The sequence below is a fragment of the Apus apus genome, chromosome 20, assembly GCF_020740795.1.
Source record: "Apus apus isolate bApuApu2 chromosome 20, bApuApu2.pri.cur, whole genome shotgun sequence".
NCBI lineage: Eukaryota > Metazoa > Chordata > Aves > Apodiformes > Apodidae > Apus > Apus apus.
This window is the reverse complement of record NC_067301.1, coordinates 3916247-3938185: the sequence shown is the minus strand read 5'-3', so window position 1 is coordinate 3938185 and position 21939 is coordinate 3916247. Positions and strand designations below refer to the sequence as shown.

The following is a 21939-nucleotide window of genomic DNA, read 5'->3' as shown; positions in this document are numbered from 1 at the left end:
AAACTACTACACAGCAAAGCTTCCCTGGGCCATAAGCTGTTGACAACGGAACAGTCATACATCATATTAGAGGAAAATGCAGTCCTAGGTACCTAAGTGTGGACCTTAGCCCTCTGATTAATAAAAGATGCAGGTCTGGGAAAAGTGAAAAACTGTTGGCTAAAACTATTTAACAAGGACTCCGCCTTAAGATGCTCTATTTGTATAGATGGGGTTTTGTAGAGCACAAGTGGTGCAGAAGCACAGAAAACCAAGGATTTGTGTTTCTAAGCCTGCAGACATATTCAGCTGCTCCCAGCTGAGAAATATTAACAGTGTAACTGGCTGGGATGCTGCTGGAGCTGGGCAAACAAAAATCTTGAGGTATCCCTCAGCAGGTATATCTTTCAAATGAGTCAGATTTGTCACAGTTCTGAAAAAAACACAAAGGGCTTTGCCTGCTTCATTGTGTTTGAGAATTTATTACCCATCTTAGTCATAGAGGAGGGGAAAAAAAAAATATTTGCAACTCAGCTAAGTTACAGCAAGTCACGGAGGCTGCCCAAGCCATGAACTGTGGGTGTTCAGTGCAAGGCTGTTTAGCAAGGCCTAAATTCAGGCCATAAGTGATTTTATAGGAGACTGTAAATCACCTTAACTTTTATACACTGTGGCAACATGTGAGGAATGTGGCTGGTCTGTGTGAGTCCCAGAAATGCTCCCAGGTGAGGGCAGCAGACATGCAATACCAAGCCTTGGAGTAAAGTACTCAGACTTGTATCTGTGCTACGTGTGTGTGTGTGTGTGACAGAGCACAGCGGTGCCACAGGAACAGAATGCACAGGGGCAGCTGGAGCAGCTGATGGGAAGAGCCTTGCTAAGCAGTACACAAACTGTAAAACACAAGTCAGACAAAACATCTGGCAGCTGCTTCAAATAGTTTTCTGTCTGAAGGGCAGACAAGCCTGCCGTAGTTTCAAATCAAAACATGTGAAAGGACAGGATCAGTGCTCCAGTGTGTTTTGTGCAAGCATTGAATGAGTTTTGGTTCCTTCAGCACTGTCTTGTATGCCAAGAAAGGCAGTGCTTTTGGTTAGGTTTTTAATTTTAATAAGCTTTACTAAATAAATCACTATATTTCCTTCTCCAGTCAAATGCAACTTAATCTTTGGCATAAGGTCAACAGCATTAGCTCTGCATGGGAAGCATATGGGAGAGAAGGGGGGAGCAGGCTAGGAAATGTTTTTCAAAACCATCTTACCTTGTGCAGGAGAGGTGCGACTGCCAAAGTTCTTCAAGTATCATGCATATCCTTCTAAGTTCGCACATCCAGGCACAGGAAGAGGGAAAACTCTCTTGTGCCAATAGTGGCTAAGGACTTGACAGGTACAGACTTATGTCTAGACTCCAACGGGGAAGTTGTCTGAGCTCAGAGAAATCAATTCTCTGTTTTGCAGATAAAGAAGAAAATTGGCAACTGTCCTCCAAGCCCCCAAGTGTTTTTTCTCTTGACATTGTCATAACTTTGACCAAGATGCACAGTAGGGCTGATTGCTGGCATACAGGAGCATAACCTGCACTCAAGACAGGCTTTCTTTTTGACAGGAATTGTGACAGGACTGCTAAAGTAGTATGACATACTTCCACATCAGCTACTAAACTCCTCTATTAAACACTTCCCCTCTTGTACACTTTTCTAAATTCAAATTTCTTTCACCAAAGCCTCAAGTTCTAGGAAGGAACAAAAGCTACTCTGCTTGTCTAGAGCACCAGGATGCCGAGATTCTCTGAAGAATTGCCACAGCACTTCTGTATCACCAGCAAGGCAGCAGCAGGCAAATTATCAAGGCCAGAAGCCTCCTATAAAATCTGCATTTGCATGAACAGTTCCATGTGCATAAATGTGATTAGTCAGCAACAGCAGAAAGATGAGATGCTGGCCCGGGTTACAGGGTTGGTTTTCAAGGCAGGCCTGATACAAGTAGAGCTTGCAGTTCTTAATGCTGGTCAAAAAGGAATAGATCTGCCTGCCACATACCAGTGCTTGAACACTGGCAATAGCAGGAGCAGGAAAAGAGCCCCTGATTCATTAGGACTGGCTAATCTGTGATATCATTTGTTGATTCCACCAGGTCCAATCCCCATCTCATGACTTCCTCCACTGTTGCCATGGCACTGTACATAAACACTGCAGACTCCCAGCCCTGAGCAGGTCATTTGTTTCAAATATTCCATGCAGCTGGAACATGAGCCTGTTTGGGTGTCTGGAGTTGAGCATGAACTAATTTCTCAGTCTTTCTGCAACCCACCCCACCTTATGCACCCTCCCCAGCCTGCTACTCTCCTAGAACCCATCTCCAGCCACACCTCCAGCAAAGCAAGCAGCCTTCCACTGAAAGCTGAGGGGAAGCTGCCCTTGTTCACATACAGGCAGAAAATAAATATTCACTGAAGTCCTTCACTACCTGCAGCAAAGCAGAAGTGATAGTGAATATGCTGGATATTTAGGCTTAGGATCTACAGACAGTTGTCTTCTATGTGTGGAAGACAAACAAGATAGCTGAAACTGAAAATATTCTTGCCCTGGCCAACAGTTTGTACTCCAGATTTTATTCAACTCCATCTTCAGGAACCATTTTTAGGCACTACCGGCAACACCACAAAGTCTCAGATTAGCACATCTTACCTGTCCTCCACCTGTACACACCTTTTAGATGCCAGCTTTAAAAACTGTTGTTCTTCCAAGGCCACACCACCTCTTGTCTTACCATTCATGTAGAAAGATTAGTTATAAAATCTGATAATTTCATACAAATAAAAAATCAGCATCAAGTATTATTTAATAAACTTTATTAGGTTACTGAGTATTATCTACAGTCATAAAATAGAAAGTCAGAATTTAAAACTGTACAAAGCAATGTACTGGTGAAGTGAGAAGAGATGGAAACAAGGGAGCACAAATAACATTAGAAAGTAGGGAGAACACAGCTGCTTCCCTGGAGTTTTGGAAGACACTGGTTCAAGTTGAAGGCAACCAAGTAGGGCTCCATACATACTGAATTTTCTTGTGTCCCACCCTGTAACATAAACTAGTACAAACGTCTACATTTAAAAAAATCATATAATATTAAAAAGGGGCACTTCACACCCCACCCAGTCTTGGCAGCAATTCTGTGCTTTAAAAAATATACTATGCAAGTAGTTTATTTTAAAAAAAGGTACCCTACAGCAGCTGTTTAAAACTTGTTCTTATACATACACCACAAATATATATATTAACATTTTCAACTAAACTCATTTGTACCTACACCAAACTGAAGGGATAACTCAGGAGCAAAAAAACCAACCACACAAACAATTTTCAAGACAAAGAAATGTGCAAAATAACCCCAGAAAGGCAGCATAGTAACCTGTGGAGAGGTCAAGAGAGCAGCTCCTGCTAGTAAAGGAGTGTCATCCTCTTCAGTTGGCTACTGAGGTGAGAATCTATTTGGGATGTGCCGATTTTGCCTGAATTGCTAGTCCTGTTTATTGCAGTTCTCTCCTGCCCCCCCATCTCCAGCTCTGGAGCAGTTCAGTTTCTTCTTGCTGTGCCTCAAGGTCACCCCACTGGCTCTGTTAAAATCTCACAAGTTACATACTGCAGCAATCACCTTCTGATTTCTCATGTGCTGATGGCACTTCTGCAGCCACTGCTACCACCTTTTCTGGGACAACTTCCTACCCTCAAACAAGAAGCAGAGAGAACTATTCCCACTGCATAGGTAAGTGGAGATTATGCCCACGGTCTATGCCAGAACAAAGCCAGGTTTGCATGACTTTAAGCAGCTTATCTAGGAAGATAATTCCCTGGCAGATCCCTTAGATAAACACATTAGTATGTTTCTCTAAAGCCTTAACATGGAACAGGCTATACACCAAGCACATGTAAGCCAGCAGGACCTATAGCAGCTCATTCAGCAGGTCTCACCCTATTGCAAAAATTTATCCCTTCCCTGTCCCCACATCAGCATCAAACCTCTCATTCCAGACTAAAACCTGCAGTTTTCAGTAAAAAAAGAGGGCAGGTGAAGACATGGTATGACTGCTCAGTCAACTGAAGCTAACCCACTAATAGGCAGACCAGAGAAAGCAGCAGGAGAATTGAGAAAGCAGTGGTGATGAACAAGAAAGCAGGATTCAATGGCTATGAAAAAACATTAGAACATGGTGAGAAGTCCTGGCAGAGCTACAGACATCAGCAACATAACCTCCAAATGAAGGAGTGTCCTGGTGGAAGGGTTCTTGGTTTTGGTATTTCAGGGTTTGAAGATGGGGTGTCTTTTTTGGTTTTTAAAAACTCAGCAATTAATTCTTCTTGGTATTTCAGACTCTTTCCAACTCTGCTGGCCACCCTGTGCCTTTCCATTCTTAGGACCTGATCTTAACATTTCTATTCCTAATGCCTTCCCTTCCCCCAAACTATGTTCTTCCCTTTATCTGATACAAAAAAAATCATTCACTCCTAGGCTCTACAACCCAAAGGATGCAACACCACACCTTTTCTCAGGAGAAGCAGGGAAGCAGAGAGCTTCTGTAAATGTTCCTTTTCTAAGTGTGCTGGGGAAGTGAATTCCAAAGAACAAAAAACTTGGTTGTGAAACAAAGATTACTTGAGAGCTGCCAATAATGGCACATGGAGACATAAGCAGTGGCAGGAATACTTGGCCAAGGAGTTCCAACAGTAGCGATGACATGAGGGTGGAAAACCCATTGCTCAGTGGGTCAGCTCCAGTATTTTGTCTTGGTTCCAACTCTGTCCTTGAACATGAAGGTCATTGGTAGAGCAGGTAACTCTTGAGGGAAGCTGGCAGTGGCAGTGTAGGGATCTCATTCAGTCTCTCCTTGCCCAGGGCAAGCCTCACAGCTCTCCGACACAAGTCCATCAAAGGCAGTGGTTCAGCTGGGAAAAGAAAGCCAAAACATTAACATCCCATCCCACAAGTTACACATTCATTTTCTAGTTCTAAAAAAATCCCTCAGAAAAGACTGAGCAAGACAAGTCAATGTCTGGCACATTTGCAGGATCCAAGACATGCAGCATTCACACATCAGCAATGCACCTCATCAAATACACAGGCAGAGCATGAAATTTCTGTGTATATGTATGAAAATCCTAGAATCCCCTAATGAAAGCCCCTCCATCTTCTTAAAAGATTCACTGAAGTAAAAAGCTGCAGCAGACAATGCAACAGCATGTGGTATGGATACCTAAAAAGTATTGTGATTTGTCATAGCAGGACCACAGTTGTGAACCCCTTCATTTGTACTACACACTTCCCATGAAAAACAAAGCCTTCCATCAAAGCTTCATGTCACTACTTGTATTGTGACATTTTCCATCAGAGGATTCCCTCCTACATTGTAACCCTGTGAAAGATACAGGCCTTTGGCTATTCTTTTTGTATCCTGTGCTTATAAACACTGAACAAGATAATACTAGTTTTTCAGGAATAGCATATGGGGCCCTTTAATGCTTAAGAGTCATTCACAACATACAGGGGACTAAGGTCAAAGCCAGTTAACACATCACAGCTGCACAGGAGGAAGATTCAGATTAGTTTCTCACAGCTTCTGTCACTAAATCTGTCAAAGCTCACCTTCAGTTTGCTGCTTAAGCCTAAGGGTTATCTGAGAGGGCTAACACAAAGACATCTCAAATTAAGCAGGTAACTGGACATCCTTCTAATAGCCTGAGGGCTCAGGATGCACCATTAGAAAGCTTCCTTTACAGACATCTAGGGCTGAACAGACACCTAAAAACATCCACAGGAATGGAAAAGTTTGGCTGAGAGGCTGCAGTTTTCAGGAACCTAGATAGGTGCCAACAGCTCTAGCTTCCACTGCTACAAGCCAAATTAATCTGGCTGTTTGTACAGCCATTTTAAACAGCTGAGAGACAGGAAAAGCTTCGTTTTTCCTGCATTTTTAAACGGAATTCAATAAGGTGGATACAAATCCCTTCCTTCCATGTTCAAAGGTAACAGCTAACATTGAGAAACTCAGAGAAGCATATCTTCAGTAGCCTCTGATCAGGCCTCTCCTGATTCTACGTTGGAGAAAGTAAACAGTCATACTACTGTTCCATGTAGAAAACCCTTCCAAGGAAAAGTGGAGAAAGCTAGTTTCTATCTAATTTTTGGCAAGAAGTCTGTGAGAAGGAGTTTGTTAGCTGAAGAGAGACTTGGTAACAAAGTCAGGAAATACACACTTGAATTGGTCCATCTCCTCCTCAAGTCAGCAGCCAGAAGCTCAACTGAGGCCCTATTTCTCCCCCCTTCTTCATTGCTATGGATCACAAGCTATTACCTGCTCCAGGGGAAGCTGCAGTGGAATGTTTTTTCTAGCAGTTCTCTAAAGCTCGCCCAGTGCTTCAAGCATTATTCCTGAAGAATCACACCTCTATAAGCACACCTCTTTTGCCCTTACAGCTGGGTGGGAAGCAAACAGATCTGTCAAGGCAGTGCTGTTGCTTCCCAAGCCCCACCATTTGTCACACAGCTTCTGTGCCACTAGTGAAAAATACGGCTGTGCTACCCTGTATTCAGTGTCTGTCCCAATTCCTCCTGCTGCATATGGAGATAGCTGGGACTGAACCATTGTCTAGCCACCATGCCAGAGCACAAGTGGCTTGATGTTCAAAGTCTATAGTTATTAACATAAAATACATTCCAGTTTAATGGCTTTAAAAGGAGAGGATGGTCTTCCCACACAGATTAAGAGCAATAACTTTGTCCTCATCTAGTTTGTACTGATAACCCAGCCTGACAAGAGATATCAAGTCCAAAGGAGAAAGCACACACATCTGACCACCTTCCATTCACAAGCTCTACAATCACTGGACAGTGTTGCTATTGAATACTTAGAAGGGGATAGAGCCAGACACCTTCTTTCTATCTGTGCCAAAACAGCATCCAGTCATTCCTGGCCTTACGCCCACAATTCTATGTTGAGAGCACATTACACCAAATCCAATACTGGAGGTGGCCATTTCCTTGCTAAGTGCAGTTCTGTGCCAACAACTCCAAAGACTTGCTAGCTTGGAGGGGATTTGCAGATACTGGCTTTAAGTCTTCAGAAAAATCTGGTTACCGGAGCTGCTGCCATTCTGTGAGTTGTGGCAGAATTAGCTGATTTTTTCTTTTGGTGAGGAAGTGCTCTGCCAATAGCTCTGCCAATTTGGTCTTGTGGATTTTGCTTCTATCCCTTTGCAAGGCTTTCCTGGTTATTTTGATAACTCACGTCTCCTGGTGCCCAGTCAGGTTTGTTGTACCTCATGTCACCAGTGCCAGGGGTTTGCCGTTGCTGTCCCAGCATTAGAACATTGTCTAAGCACAAATAAAAGAGCCGAGTATGCTACAGCCTTTGGGCAGGCACTGCTCTGGAATGCAGGGGAAACACTACTCTTCATATCAATACTGCCAAATTTATTTCACTAACAACATAAATCCAGATTTTAATCCATTTCCTTCACCTCTCTCCTCCACCCTACCCAGAGGACTGAGTCACATTCTGGCCCACTGGGAACTTCTGACTATGAGAGATAACAGACTTTAGCACATTTGGACAGCAAAATTTATTACTAAGCTTAGCTAGAGATTGATGTCCCTATTAGTAAAAGGCCTGGCATGCAAGTTGGGCTGGCTACAATATCCAGCCCCATGCTAGAAGTGAGCACACCCTGCCCTGAAAGAAGCAGAGAAGTGAGATACTTTTTTGAAAGATGAGGCATTCCCATTTCCTTAAATAGGGACAGATCTCCCCATTCTTGCCTGCAAGGGATTTTAAGAGTCCTTTCATTAGACATTCAAGGAAGGTGATTGTCCCTCAGAGACTGTTTCCTGTAAAGAGACACTGGGATTACATTGCCAATAATGAAACTGTCAGAAGGACATTCCTGTAGATACATTGGTACCAATATAGAAAGGCTTCTCATCTCTAGACAACTGGCATCACCTTGTCCCACCTTACCACCTCCCCCAACCCTGCATGCTCCCTGCAGTGCCTTGGTAACAGTGCATGTGACCAACCAAACTTTTTGAATGAGCCATTAAGGATTCAGAGCTGGATCCAGCAATCCTCCTGCAGCCATGAAACCCTCACCTCTCTAGCAAAATGAGAATCCTCCCCAGGAGGGTGTAGTAAGCCTGCACTTTAGCTGCTGCTAGAACACACACAGGGAGTTATACTCACGGTCAAGTCCATTCAAGTAGCACATCCGTATTTCACAGTGTCCCCACACTGCGCTTACCACTGGATATAGCTTTTTTCCTTTGAGTCCCCGAAATGCAACACCCATGTATTGCCCATCTACAATGAAGCTCAGTGTCCCATCGTCCATGTCCAGAACCACCAGGAAGGAGTCCGGCACAATGAAAGTTTCATCTGGTTCTAAGAAGGCAGGATAAGTTTTACTTGGCTGGTTCTTGCCATCGTGGTACAGTCTGTTACGCCCAAGGTCCCATCCCCAGGATTCGTGGTTATTTCCCACCAGCGTTGTGTACCCTACTGAATGCAAAGGGGCTTCTGCTGTGGCCACCCCCACCACAGCATGTGTCCCTCGCTGCCTCATTGCCCATGTGATCTGCCACACATGCAGTCCTCTTGTATATCCGACTTTGCCTCTGATGGCATCTGTACTCTGAGCCACCGGATGCCGGTGAAATATGAGCTTGTCATCCTCTTTCACAAAGACATTCAGTGAGCGATCATCATTGTTCCATGAATGCAGTAACTGGACTTCATAGGATACAGGAGGCATGTCTAGTAGCAAGTCCAGGCGTGTGGGTTTGCTGTAGTCGAGTCCTTGGAGTTCCTGCTTCAATGGCCTGTATACAGGGTCCCTCATATCCACAGTCTTTATCCCACCTGTGACCTTCTGCCCCATTGTGTGCTTTGATTTTGCCTATTTATAGGCTCCCAAGGCAAGCTCATCGATTTACCCAGCCACTCCTGCTGTCACTCAGCACTGCAGAAAAGGTTGCTAGGAGACTTTGTCAAGATGTGCACTGGTCACTATTGCCTAAGGGGTGGAAAGAAAAACAAGAGATCAGTTAAACATTAGCACATACAGCATTGTCTGCAACATTTACAGAGCACAGTTTTCATCTGTTTATCCTGACAACTTGTCCTTCCTTTCCACCAGCAAGAAAGGATAATTTCTGCTACTTAGGCAGTATATCCTGCATAGCAGAGATAGCATATAGATCAAATAGTTAAGGTACTAAGCTTCTAATGTTCCCTTCAGAAAGGCACTTGAATTTCTGCTTCTTTGCCTAAGGAAGGTTTCAGCCATCAGAGCTCATCATCTTGTTACAGCTATTCTTGCATCACTAAGCCTTAAGAAGACATCTATATTTAGGCTACCTCCAGCTAACCTTGCTTTCACATCACAATCACCTACATGTTGTCCACATTGCAAGATTCAATAAGAGTTTATTCAGTGCAGAAGACTTCGAACTCTGTACACAGTAATGCTTGAGACTTGGATTTTTCCAAATTGTCTTCAGTTGGTAGGAGGGCTGAAAACAGTGGCTTGCATGAACATATTTTTGCCTGATCTCCCAGCCCTAGTTCACAGCACAAGGTCAGGCGGAACAACACATCCTAGTAAGGCTCAAGCTGCCCACTGGTGTTCACTGCTCCAGCTCCTTCCACTGGTGTTCACTGCTCCAGCTCCTTCCAAACAGCTTCAGTCAATTTCTCAATGGTAGACCTGAATTTACAATTGCATTCTTGGACCCTGTAGTAACATGCTACAGCTGACTAGTAGGGAGGGACTGGTTTATACAGGTAACTTCCCTGCAAAGCTTTAGTCTGAGCTGTACCTGGCAGAGAAGTGGCATTACTAAATAAACTTACCCTCTGCTGCTCTAGAGAGGTTGTAACTAGTCTTCAGAACACAAAACATTCCAAAGTATAGCTTACACTATAAGGAAAGGAAAGAAGGCTGCATTGCAGAAGGACTATATGTGTTTAACTCAAGAAGAGGATCAGACTGACAAGTAAATCAGGCACTACAAACAGACCTAGTACCTGGGCTGTTTTTCCAGGGTCCAAAACCATTTATTCATGTAACATTAGATTAGTGCTTTCTATGCTTCTAGCTCCAGTACTCCAGTGCTTCCTCTGCAGTGCTACTAGATCTGACAGACAGTAGATAAAGACAACTACATTCCAGCCTTCCTCTTTTGCCTGACAACTGTAAATGAAAGTTCTTGGGGAATCCTTAGGCTGTAAGCATCCCCTAGAGTAAAGGCCACATACTGCAAAGATGCACAGAAGTATTACCCATTGTTATCCAGCCATAAATAATTTTCTTCCCTCTGTACAACCAATTCCAAAAAAGAAGAAACATTGAGCACAAACCATCTCCCCATACCAGTGATCAAACACAGTAGGAGCCAGGCAATGAAAACAAAAAGCTTCTCCATCTGGAGAATTACAAACCTTCCACAGATCAGCTGGCAAAGCAGCTAGCAGCCACTGATACAGCTTTGAGGAGATAATTCTCTTCAACCCCACTAAAGCTTTGCTAAGTACCTTGGAGGCTTGACTGCAAGTCCAAAACAGCAGAAAAAAGCTGCTGGGTCCAGCCTCAGAGGACACCTGTTCCAGCAGCTATTGGTACCATTGGCCCCACTGCATTATTACAGTCAAGAGAGCAGACAAACCTGCTGTATGGTTTGTCTCAAACAGCTTCACTTGGGGCAGCTTCTCTTCTCCAAGAGGAAAAAATTCCCAGCTTCAGCCTGAGAGTCCAGAGGGGAGGAGCAAGATTCTTCTCACAGTTTAGCAGTTTTCCTTCCAAATTTCAGAGAAACCTCTAAAAAGTTTAAGCCAGCTTGGCTAGAGATACAAGCTCACTTTGTGTACCTCTCCTCCAGCACTGTATCCACCAGAGTGTCTCTGCTCTCTCTCAGCAACACAAACAACCCTCTGTAAGGCAGCTGCCAAACTGGGGGCAGCTATTAGGAGAATTAGAAGTGGGAGGGGAGCAAACTAGCTTTCTAAGAAAAAAAAAGTGTTATTTTAACGTTTCCTGAAGTGAGGCAATCATGCAGGGCTCCTGCCAGCTACAGTCACAACACTTAACTCACAACCAAGGACCTCATCTGGCATAGAAAATAGATCATGAATCAGATCTGGTTTAAAAATAAGGTTACTGGACACAAGCAGTGAGGCTTCAGCTAGAAGGTGACAGGGAAGGCTCATGTAAGCTCTGGGTTAGGGACCAATTCACCAGCTTCCTTACTGGTTTTTACTACTAGTCCAGGGTATGCCACTGGAAGAGTGAGCTCAATTCTTGTAGTGCTTAAGTAAAATGAGACAAGACTACTTTTCCTTTCCTTCCCTCCTTTTTTTCAAGTATGGAGAGGAAAATGCCTGGGGTGCTTTAAGTCACATCCCAGTACACATTACTAGGCAGCACCATAGCTATTTCAAACTATTCAAGGACCCAAGATGTACAGCACTGATGGACAGAAGATGATGGTTCATTAAACAACTGTCATTTAAATAAAGTCCAGTCACATTATCAGTTAAGATAACCAAGACATCCTGCAAGTTAAGTACCATCCACATAAAAACAAATCCTGAATTATGTAAACCAGCTGGTCAGCAGCTGAAAATAAGCCAGTAACAGCAAAACCAACTGAGGGATAGTACAGTCACTGGATGCCAGCACATCACTCTCCCCCAACACAGTATGTAGTTGTGTTACCCCACAGCTCAGGTGTTTGGGCCCAAGTGTTTCCATGACACACAGGCACTCCCAGCCTCTAAGGGCAGAGGCTCCCTTGCTCTGCAAGCCTAGTGAACAGCAGTATCTCAAACCAAGGGATCCCAAGAACAAGCCAATACACACATGAACTGAGCTACCTGTATACAGCTTACACTGTTTTAACTGTCTTCCAGATACTTTGTTGCAACATCAAAACAAATTCTACAAACCCACCTAGGAAGTTTTTTAAAAAGGTTTGAGGATAATTTGCTCAGGCTGGGATAAAGATCATCAGGCTGCTGAAACAGAACTGAATCATGTGGTGTTTTACATAAAGTACCAGGTGATCTACCTGATCTACCTACCAAGGCCAACAGACAAAGTCTGTTAAAGCAACTTGGAAGTCTAGAGGCAAATTCAGCTGTTGGAACTTTGATTAGGATAAAGGAACAAAACACTGGCAAGAGGAGGAGAGGCAGAGATTTCCTGACAGCTGTACAGTACATGTGAGAACAGAGCAGAGGAAGCAAGAACCAAAACAAAGCAGACTGCCAGACTACAGGAGTATTGATGCAGACTGCTTTGAAGCACAAAATGCTCAAGAGAAGTCAGAGAATACAATTCTGAGCTCTTCATTAGCAAAACAATGGCTCATTCATTATGACTTTTTGCCTTTTGCCAACATAAGCTTAATCATATTTCTCTCAAGGCTGCTGCACCAGAAAGGGAATCACCACAGTGAAAGACAACAGGGATTTCTGAAGCATAGGGGACAGGATACCATCTCGCTGCTTGCTCCAAAGAGAAACCAGCCTTTCCTGAGCACCAATACCACTCATCACTTGCATCAATTATGACTCTTTTCCCAGGCAAACTATTAACACTAGTTGAAGGACAAAAGGCCAGAATAAAGAAGAGGGAAAGACAAAAAAAAAAAAGATGGGAACAAAGGGGTCTATTAGGTCAGATACTAAGCATCATATGCCAAGGTGTAAGTGCAACTTGGCTCCTTATTAGAGCAAGGCAAGCAGTTCCTGCTCAGAGCTGGCTCCACTCTTCCTGGCACTAGCCTGGTCTAGAACTGCATCGTGGCACCTTGCCCTACAGTCAGGAAGCACAATTATACCCCTTTTTTAAAAAAGGAAAAGCCTCTTCATGCACAAGACAATACAGGCACTTTTCCTCAGCAGGACAGATACAGAAAAGCTTACCTTGTTAAACTAATGGATTAATGCCCTGGGCAGCTTGATATGAGATACAGCCAGCCATAAATGCAAAGATAAGCTCAGGAATTAGCTACTTCAGAACCTTTGAACTGTTACAGGTTTCAGTACAAACGAAAGCACTGAAAGTGCTTTTATCTGTCATACCAACAGCTCAGGCTTGCTGCAATTCTGCTTTGCTTGATACACAAGCTTATCTCCATGATGCTATGTTCTGCTCCCATGCTATTTGCTTTATTGTTAACCCTCCAGGCTTAAAAGCCTTGAACAAAATTATAAGAGTGCCTCAGAAAAAAATGTTCACTGCTATTTTCAGTGAGAATTAGATATCCCCTCAGTTCAACTGTTCAGAGGCAGTTTGCCATACTGGAAAGATACACCAGGTTTCAGAACAACTGCTGGCTACAAATAGATCAAGTCAGGAGAAAAAGACATTTCAGTGGAAGGTGTCAAAGTCCCTGCTGCTGAATACAGAGAACACAGCTCTGCAAAGAAAAGAATGTATATGGCAGAGCTTGTGTCCAGCTTCCTTTGCTTAGGCACTGACAGGAACCAGGCAATGTAGCTGCCCAGGACAGACCACTCTAGCTGAGGCAGTCATCTTGATTTAGTTCAGCAAAATGCCATGTACAGAGCAGAGCCCCACTCTGCCCACAGCCACATTTACCCCTTTCAGCTGGCAGTGAACCTCACAGAAGGCAGCCAAGAACCCAGCTAGGCAGATCTCATGCAGGTAGCTGTCTCAACTATCCACAGCAGACTATTTTGTCCACCAGTAGGAAACAAACAGCTAAATCTTTATTTCAGTTACTTCCCTAATGTCCCCCAAAACTGAGATTAATGCCTTGCAAACCTGAGGCAAAACAGTGCCCCTTAAATACTTTAGACAGATTTTAAAAGTCATCCACATTCAAAACAAGGGTCCTTACTGCTCCCAGACAATTCACCTCATTCCTTCCTATGCTGGCATTCAAACCCATTCACCTCATCTCAACACACACTAGAAATGCAATCCAGGCTGTCAATACAGTGAGCTTAAGCCAAAAAATACTCCCCCAAGACATCCTCATAGTTTTATCTGAAGCCAAAAGGCTGTTTCCATGCAAGTTGTATCACACAGTGGGAAGTTATTTCAGGTAGCTACATCTCAAAATGACAGGAATTTTACTGGGCTGCCATGCAGATTTTCAGCTCTATTTGGAGCAACTTGCATGCAGCAAGAGCCCTCAAAGTCCCAGTCCAGCATCTGCACACAAAGCAGTACTAGAGCCAGCAAGTCAGGAGTCACTGTCACTGCTGGTTCCATTAACCAACCCAGCTCCTGAGCTACCAAGGTGCTGCCAGAGGCTCAGTAGAGCATTGATGGGTCACAAATTAAAAACCCAGAGTACAAAGACTTCAAGAAGCATCCTCTCCAGAACAAGGGAAAGAAAAAACCAAAAAAACTTACTGTAAGATGCCTGTTGTTTAAGCACCCGTGAGACACTTACTTAACTACTGAAAACATTTGTTTTCTTGAAGTTGAATACTGGTAAACCTTTCTCCTTCAGTTACAAACTCTACAAGAAGGACCAGAAACACTTCAGACAGTTACATAAAGTTTGATAACTTCAGTTAATAAAAAACACTTGTCTCCTCATAGGTCCTCCCCTTGCTCTGCAGCTCAAAATCTATAGGACATCTGGCTGTAACATCAATTACAAGATGACACAAAGGTTATGCAATTCCTTAATTCCTGATCTGGTTTTACTTGAAGTCTATTTCTTCAAGTCACTTTACTGTGGCTGTATTCACCCAGCCCCAATATTTATTGAGTGTACTTCTACAGATAAGAAGGCAGACCTTTAAATACTCTGGGTGCTCTACAGACAATTAATCAGAGCCTATCCTAAAGATTTCCAGCCTGGAAAACACCTCAGGAGAAGGAAAAAAAAAAATAATATATATATATATATTCTGCACATGGTCATTTACTTGCTTACAGCTTTGGAAAGCTGAACTGAAGGATCCCAGACAGTACTAAGAAATTACAGTAAAAAAAAAATCACTGTAGTCTTGCTCAGGTTTCCATGATTTTACTAGAAAAACATTAACCTTAGTCCATTATCTCATGCTGAACGTTCATCCCACAAGCAAACAAAGGAGCTACACTATTCATTTGCTAAAACCAAACTAAAAGGCCAAGGGGATCAGCAATGCTACAAAACGTCCTAATTAATGTGGAGAGAGAAGAACTCACCCGCCTTAAATAACATTCACACTTCAGCCCCAAAGAACCAGGACACTGAATTTTCCCCGCTGTTAATTCTTTGCATCAAAAATCTACCATCTGCTACAGAAACAGGTCACAGGAAAGCTGAGAGATCCCAATCCAGCACTGATGCCATCATGTCACCAGCATTCTGGCTTTGGCACCCTTCTCAGCCCACTAAATATGAATCAAACCTTGGGAAAAAGGTAAGCTCACCTTTGCCGACGCAGTCTTCCTGGGCTGTTAGCAGAGACCAAGCAGCTACAGAACAGATGACAGGAACAACTACACTGACAACATGGTTAGAGCTGGTTTTGGAGTGTTGCAATTTTGCTTACATCAGGGCTGGGCAAGCAACCCTCAGTGTGCAGTATTCATTTTGGCAGCACTGTCAGCCTCACTGCTGTCTTGCCCGACACAGAGTGTTGCCACAGGGGCAATTTCCTCAGCTCCACCTACAGAAGAGCAGAAGCAGTTTGGCTCAGCAGGTTTAGCTGTTGGCAGGGCTGTGTGGCCACCACAGAAAGTGAAACTGCAGTTGCTCTGAGTTCCCAAGAGGTTGGGCAAGCAGGAATTAAGAAAGATGGCATGTGACCCATCAAGCAGCAAAATCCTCCAGCAGGGTAAGAGGCCCCTGACAAGTAACTGTGCTCATGATCTGCCAAGACACTTAGTATTTAGCAATGCTTGATTTACTTAGACTAGAGGTAACAGGCCACCTTGTTAAGCAAACAGCCTCATTCATCTCCGAAGCAGATACCAAGTGCTCTGCTTGTCTGTACATGAGGCAGCTAATATAAGCACGCCCACCCTGAGACACACCAGGAAGGGCTTCTGGTCAAGGAAGCCAAGAGCATGACATTATACAACACTGCCAGGACTTGTAACCACCAAGAATCAGTTGGTCTGTATAAATGTAGCACTCCAACATTCCTCCCCTTGGGATGATTCAATTTCTGTAGAAGTTTTCTAGCTATTTTTGCAATGTTGAAAGGCAGCATCCCCTCTTACATCATGTATGGACTGTCTGGTTCCACAAAGCAAAGCATTGAAGTTACTCAAAGCAGCACATCTAGGTAAACTACAACCTTAAGTAACAACAACAACCACCCATCCTCAAGTAAGCCATTTACGAGTAATCAACCTAAGCAAGTTTCCACTGTCCACCTACCCAGCCAGTTCCTGTTAACTGCACTGCTGCATCATCTAGCAGAAAACACTACTAAGCAACAGAAGAGAGGTTACTTTGCAAAGTATCTGTAATGGTGGAAGTAATACAGAATAAAGGAGTTCCCCAAGTCCTGCCAGATACCTCTCCCATTAAAGGCTAGTTACAAATGGCCATTTTGGTTGCAGAAAAACTAAGATATTTCTTTAAAGAAAAAATGAACTCAGGCTGGTTTTCCTCACAGAGAAAGTTTAGTGGATGTTTCAGAAAGGTCATTAGACTCTTTACAGGTCTTTATAGGGTAGCACCCAGGTACCTTATTAATGCTAACTGCATGTTGAAGACCAGGCACCATGTTTCCTTAAGGCTCTTTAAAATAACTTCTCAGAGGCAGATTCCAGCCATTCACCTGCTCTGGCAATGCCATCTTTGGTAGGCATCAAATCTCTAAAGTCAAGTATTTAGAGTTAATTTTGCCTTTTCATTCAAACCCTGTACTTAAAGTGACAGACACTCTCCTTTAATAAGCCTTCAGAACCACAACTGAACACGTATGGAACGTGTATTCTTCCACAGCCTCTCCCACTTATGACTAACAGGTACACACAGGCACAGCACTAGGAGCAGCATGGCACACTGACATCATGACTGTCCACCAGCACAATCCGTGACCTCTCATTCATCCCACAGGTCTGAGCATACTTCTGTAGTGTATTGCAGAAATAAAATTACATTAGAGATGTTGGGCTGGAGACTTTGCTTCATTAAAGAAAAAATGAAGTAGTAAAGTACCCCATCAGAACCTCTGCTCCCTTGCCTCCCAAGAGGAGAGGAAGCCAGCCTGAGTGCTAGTAATCTGCATCCATAAAGAAGCTGGGATCAACTTTAGTAAAATCTCAGGCACTGCAAGCCATTATGTTCTTGGCATGAAGCACTGCGAGTCCATCTCCCTATGGTCAGGCTACTTAGATCAGTACTCTAAAGTCATTCTTTTGTACATTTTCCAAAACTACCTCGAGGACACACTGACCTCAGCTTTCTGAGGACAGCAGCATTAGAGAGGTATGTAGGTTAAGCAATTACTACTGCTGGCTTCAGACCTCTGCATTACCAACAGCAGTTTCTCCTTATCCCCTTGTCTGATGTGTCCACTTCCTTTCCACTCTTACTCACTGTGGCCTTTACACAGCAAAAATTCTGTTCAAATTGGGACAGTGAGACTCTGGCTAGAAATAGTTCATTTATTGGTAGTGTTAAAAGGAGTTAAGCCATTTGCTCTGCTTTCCCAGCATACTAGTTGTAAAACAAATTTACTCCAAACATATATCCCCAACATTGCAAATCAGGGCCACACAGGCACACAAGTGCCTACACTGCAGAGTAAGCAGCATTAAATGGCATAAGAAGGGTTGCTAAGTTGACCATGAGGCCTGAAAGAAGCCATAATAAAGTATGCAGTGAGCAGGAGCTGACTGAACAGGCCAGAAAGCCAGCAACTAAAGCTCTTCCCCCAGAAAGCAGGATGGAGCCCTGAGTTTACCATCCCACATTGCACTGACAGCTCTGCATCTTAGCTAAGCACTGAGAAATTCAGCCAGGCTCCCTTCCCGTGTCCCACATCTGCAGCTGCAGCACTGACCTTCCTTACACCTCTCCCCTTTGCTCCTCTCTAACTTCCTGCTGGTCTAGAGTATTTGTAGCCAACTGGTGAAGTGCTATTTTCCAGAAGCAACTTTAAACTTTGTATTCTAACAAGTATTTACAGGCAGCTGTTACAAACCTAGAAGACCAACTTGATGAACTTGGGTTCCAGGTACCAATTAGCATCTGAATCATGCTTGGTGCCACAAAACAGACTGTCACATGCTTAGATGACAGTCAGCTCAGCAGTCTGCTTGCCTGTGGCTCTCAAGTTAGCCACTCATACAAATGAATTGCAGACATCACTTATTTTTAATCCAGAAGTTTTGGACAGGCTATAGTGGGGACATACTGCTGATTAAGATCAGATGTGTCAAATTCAGCTCTGAGCCATAGATCTGCACTCCAGATAGATTCTTTTGGAGGAAATAGCAAAAGGCTGTGGTTTGCAGTTAGGTCTGAGCTGACACAGCACCTGTACATGATGTTACAGGAGCAGGAAGATCCACACAGTTCCCTTCTTCCTGTCACAAAGTACAGAGAGATGTGACAGCAGGAGCACAAAGAAATGCAGCCACTGCAGATAGCCTGGAGAGAAACTAAAAAGTTGTTGCAATTACTATGCCCTTAAGTACGGCCCTCAAAGTGCTTTGCACACAGCCAGCACAGCCATTCTGGAATACAGAACTACTTACAGCTGATGCACTGGTTTGAGGAGCTGAAGGGAAGCTACAGCACTCCAGCTACAACATGTTCCACCAGCATAGCGAGTTCTCTGCATGCTTCAACATGTGGATACCCAATCAGAGAACACAGCAGCACCAGATCAAATGTCTTGCAGACCAGGGAAGAGATACTTTCCACACATCAGGTTCCTGACCCACTGCTCACATTTGTCAAAGTCCCATTTTTTTTTAGCTCCTTGTATCATTTCCATGCTAGATCCATTGGACAAGTGATGCTTTTCCTCATTGCTTGTGTCAAGTATCTGTATTCTGGGGATGGAGTTTGCTTACATTGAAATTAAGACTAGGGCTGTCATTTCATGACAGCAGCTCCTAGATGGCCAAGTGCTAATGCAGCCAGCACAGAAGTGTCTCAAATGAGCTTATCATCAGGACCTGTGGGTTAGATGGTTACTCAGGAAGAAGTCCCAGGGTGTTCCAGGGCTCTACTTAGTCCATCCTCACAGTAAGCAGGACAGTCTGCCCTCTCACTGTAGTTACTGGCTGGACCAGAGGATGATGGTTCGGTCAGACCTTGTTCCAGTGCAATGAAAACCACAGTCCAACAGTTTTAGTTACTGTTTTCTCTCCCTCCAGCCCTTCCCATCCCACTCCCTCACACTGCTGTACCAATGCAAGCATTGGTGCAACTACACTGAAGAATTATTTGGGGAACCAGTCCAGGACATTATTCCCCCATCTGTTTCACTGCCCTGTGCTACAGACATTTGCTGCAGCTCACAAGAAGAGCAGAAGCAAGCAGCAATTCTTCTGACAGCCACTACCCTCCAGAAGCCATTGACAAGTGGATCAGTAAACTGTTCAGCACTGGTGTCTGAAAAGTAAAGTCAGCACCTGGCTGAGTTGCCAGGCCTGCCTAATGTTTCTCCCTCCTTCCCTCCATCACTGAAGCCATAACATCCCAAGATAGGCTGCATTTAGAAAGGCATTTCCTCTACAATTAAGCCACCATAAATTTTAAATACTAGATGTTTATGTTCAGAGCTATTTGCCTTAAAGAAGCCCACATAATCCATAATAAACCACTCTCTTGCACAAGAACCCCCTGCTCTTAGTTATTTCTCCACTTCAATTTTGCAGCCTTCACAGCCCACTGTCCAGGAGACATGTAGAATCCAGCAGCATTCCTTCTCTTAGGAAACTCATCTGCAGTTCGAGCTATTTTCATATTAAGGTTGCCCAGCTACTGCCTCCTCCTTCTTTTCATTTGAAGATGTCACAAGCACTACTAATAGTAAAGCAAAAATCCCCACAACAGAGCAGCTGCCAAGCACCAGACTACTCAGCCTGTTGCCCTCAAATATGTTTATTGTGTCTGAAGCTTCAGTACATGTATCTACATCAAATACATCAATGCCAGAGGGGAAGTTGTGCAACTGTCTGGTACCACTCATCAGCACTACGGAAAAAGTACAGTTGAAATCTGGGCCATGTACTAGAAACAAATAAATCCTGGTCCATTACAACAGTGTTTCTCTGCTCCCTCCAAGCAGAGCATTAGATTCTTACAGCAGCACAAACAGAACACTGTTCTCAGGAAGAGAGGGCAGAGCAGCACATTCAGTCACAGCAAAATCAGAACCTTATGGTGTAGAGCTGGAGTTCTGTTCAATCTCTGCTTCACTGCCATTCAGCACATCACTTCCTGGATCTGCATTTCCCCCATTTAGATAATCAGGAACACCACCACCAACCTGCCACATAGGGTAGGAGAAAACACTTTTTGTACAAGTAGAAGCTCAGTCCAACTGTTGCACACTTCTAATTGTTGCATCACAGAAAGAACTGAGACAAAAGATGAACGACCACAGAGAATGATACAAACTGCTACTCAGAAAATTCCAAGACACAGCACACTTCGTCCCTAGCAGGGCAGTATTCAGTTCCTCTTCACAAAAAGCTGCTTTGTCCTTGACATTTAAGGAAGCAAAAGTTAGCTTTTCTTTCTCCCCTAGTTTTATAACTTATTTACACTTGCATCCTCAGCAACTCAGTTGGCATTCTTTTCCTCACATTCAACAATCATCCAGGTTCATTCCTGTCATTCTCCCTTCTACAGTCTGCATCTAGTTAGTGTTGACCTATACTATCACAGCAATCCCACCATGTTCAGGAGGATGGATCTAGAAACACTCCCATCCACCTATGCATGCTTGCTGCTATTTTTCAGGGAGGAAATAAGCAAGGCCCTTAATCTGCAGCTAATGAGTTTCCTGTGACTCTTCTCCACCTGATCGGGTACTATGACACTCACATCATGAGACAAAAAAATTAATTCTGTAACTCTGGAGCTTAGTGCAGTTAAGGATCTCTGCATAGCTACTGTGTTTTCCTACAGATGACAACTGTTAAAGAATAACACAATCTATGCAGAGCTTTAAGTAGAAAAAAGAGCAGAGAAGGATGCAGTATAACAAGCACAACTTCTTCAAGCTCTTTCCTTCCAACAGCTCAAAAACTTCTGCTAGTAGTACCTTGTCACCGGCAGCCTGTCTCAGCCTGTGCAGTAGGTTTCCCTCTACATTTTACCACCAGGTAAAGAGATTAGGTTAATTGCGCTCCTTTGACCTCTTCATGATATTCATGTCCCTTTTTACAGAGGGGCTGACACCAATCAATCAAACTAAGTGACAAGCACAGAAGCACTGCAGTTCACTGTTGTTTTATATCTTGTCTTATTGAACATCATGGAATGAGCCTGGAAGGTAGACAGCATGGCCTTGGGCAGGATTGCTTGGTAAGAAAAACATCTTCCAAAGCTACATGTAACTGATCTTTCATATAACTTAAAAGCCACATCTGTCATTGTGTGGATTTAAGGGATATGAACTTTTTCCTACAATACCAAGCAGAAAGATCATTTGCCTTGTTAATCACTCCCCCACATCCTTATACTTCGGGTTATGCATCTTCCTCCTCATTCAAGTCATTTCAGTTTCTTAATCAGCCAGTTTCAAGTTGAATTTAGTGTTAATCCTCAAGTCAAATAAATCCTAAACAAGTGAATGTAGTTCAGTTTCTTGTACTAGATGCTAGTGACTTCTTACTGGGCAGTGAATTACTCTAAACATTATAAACAAATTTAGTTCACAAGTCTTTTGTCTTACCTTGTCACATGGTAAGAACACTCTGCATTCTTCTACAGTGTTCACACAGATCTCTTCATCCTG

The 21939-nt window shown here is 43.5% G+C and overlaps 1 protein-coding gene across 2 annotated transcripts in view; it reads right to left on the bottom strand.

Moving 5' to 3' along the window:
* Nucleotides 1–2807: 2807 nt before the first annotated feature.
* SPSB1 (splA/ryanodine receptor domain and SOCS box containing 1) overlaps nucleotides 2808–21939 on the bottom strand; it is a 32318-nt gene continuing 13186 nt past the window's right edge. The window contains exons 1-3 of one of the 2 annotated variants that reach the window (XM_051637487.1): nucleotides 15431–15518; nucleotides 8212–9040; nucleotides 2808–4921 (exon numbers count right to left, since the gene is read on the bottom strand). In XM_051637487.1, coding sequence (XP_051493447.1) covers nucleotides 4794–4921; nucleotides 8212–8905 — 822 coding nt within the window. In that variant the 5' untranslated portion in view covers nucleotides 8906–9040; nucleotides 15431–15518 and the 3' untranslated portion in view covers nucleotides 2808–4793. Of the gene's footprint in view, nucleotides 4922–8211; nucleotides 9041–15430; nucleotides 15519–21939 lie in introns of those variants that run through there. The other variant, XM_051637486.1, reaches the window with a different exon arrangement.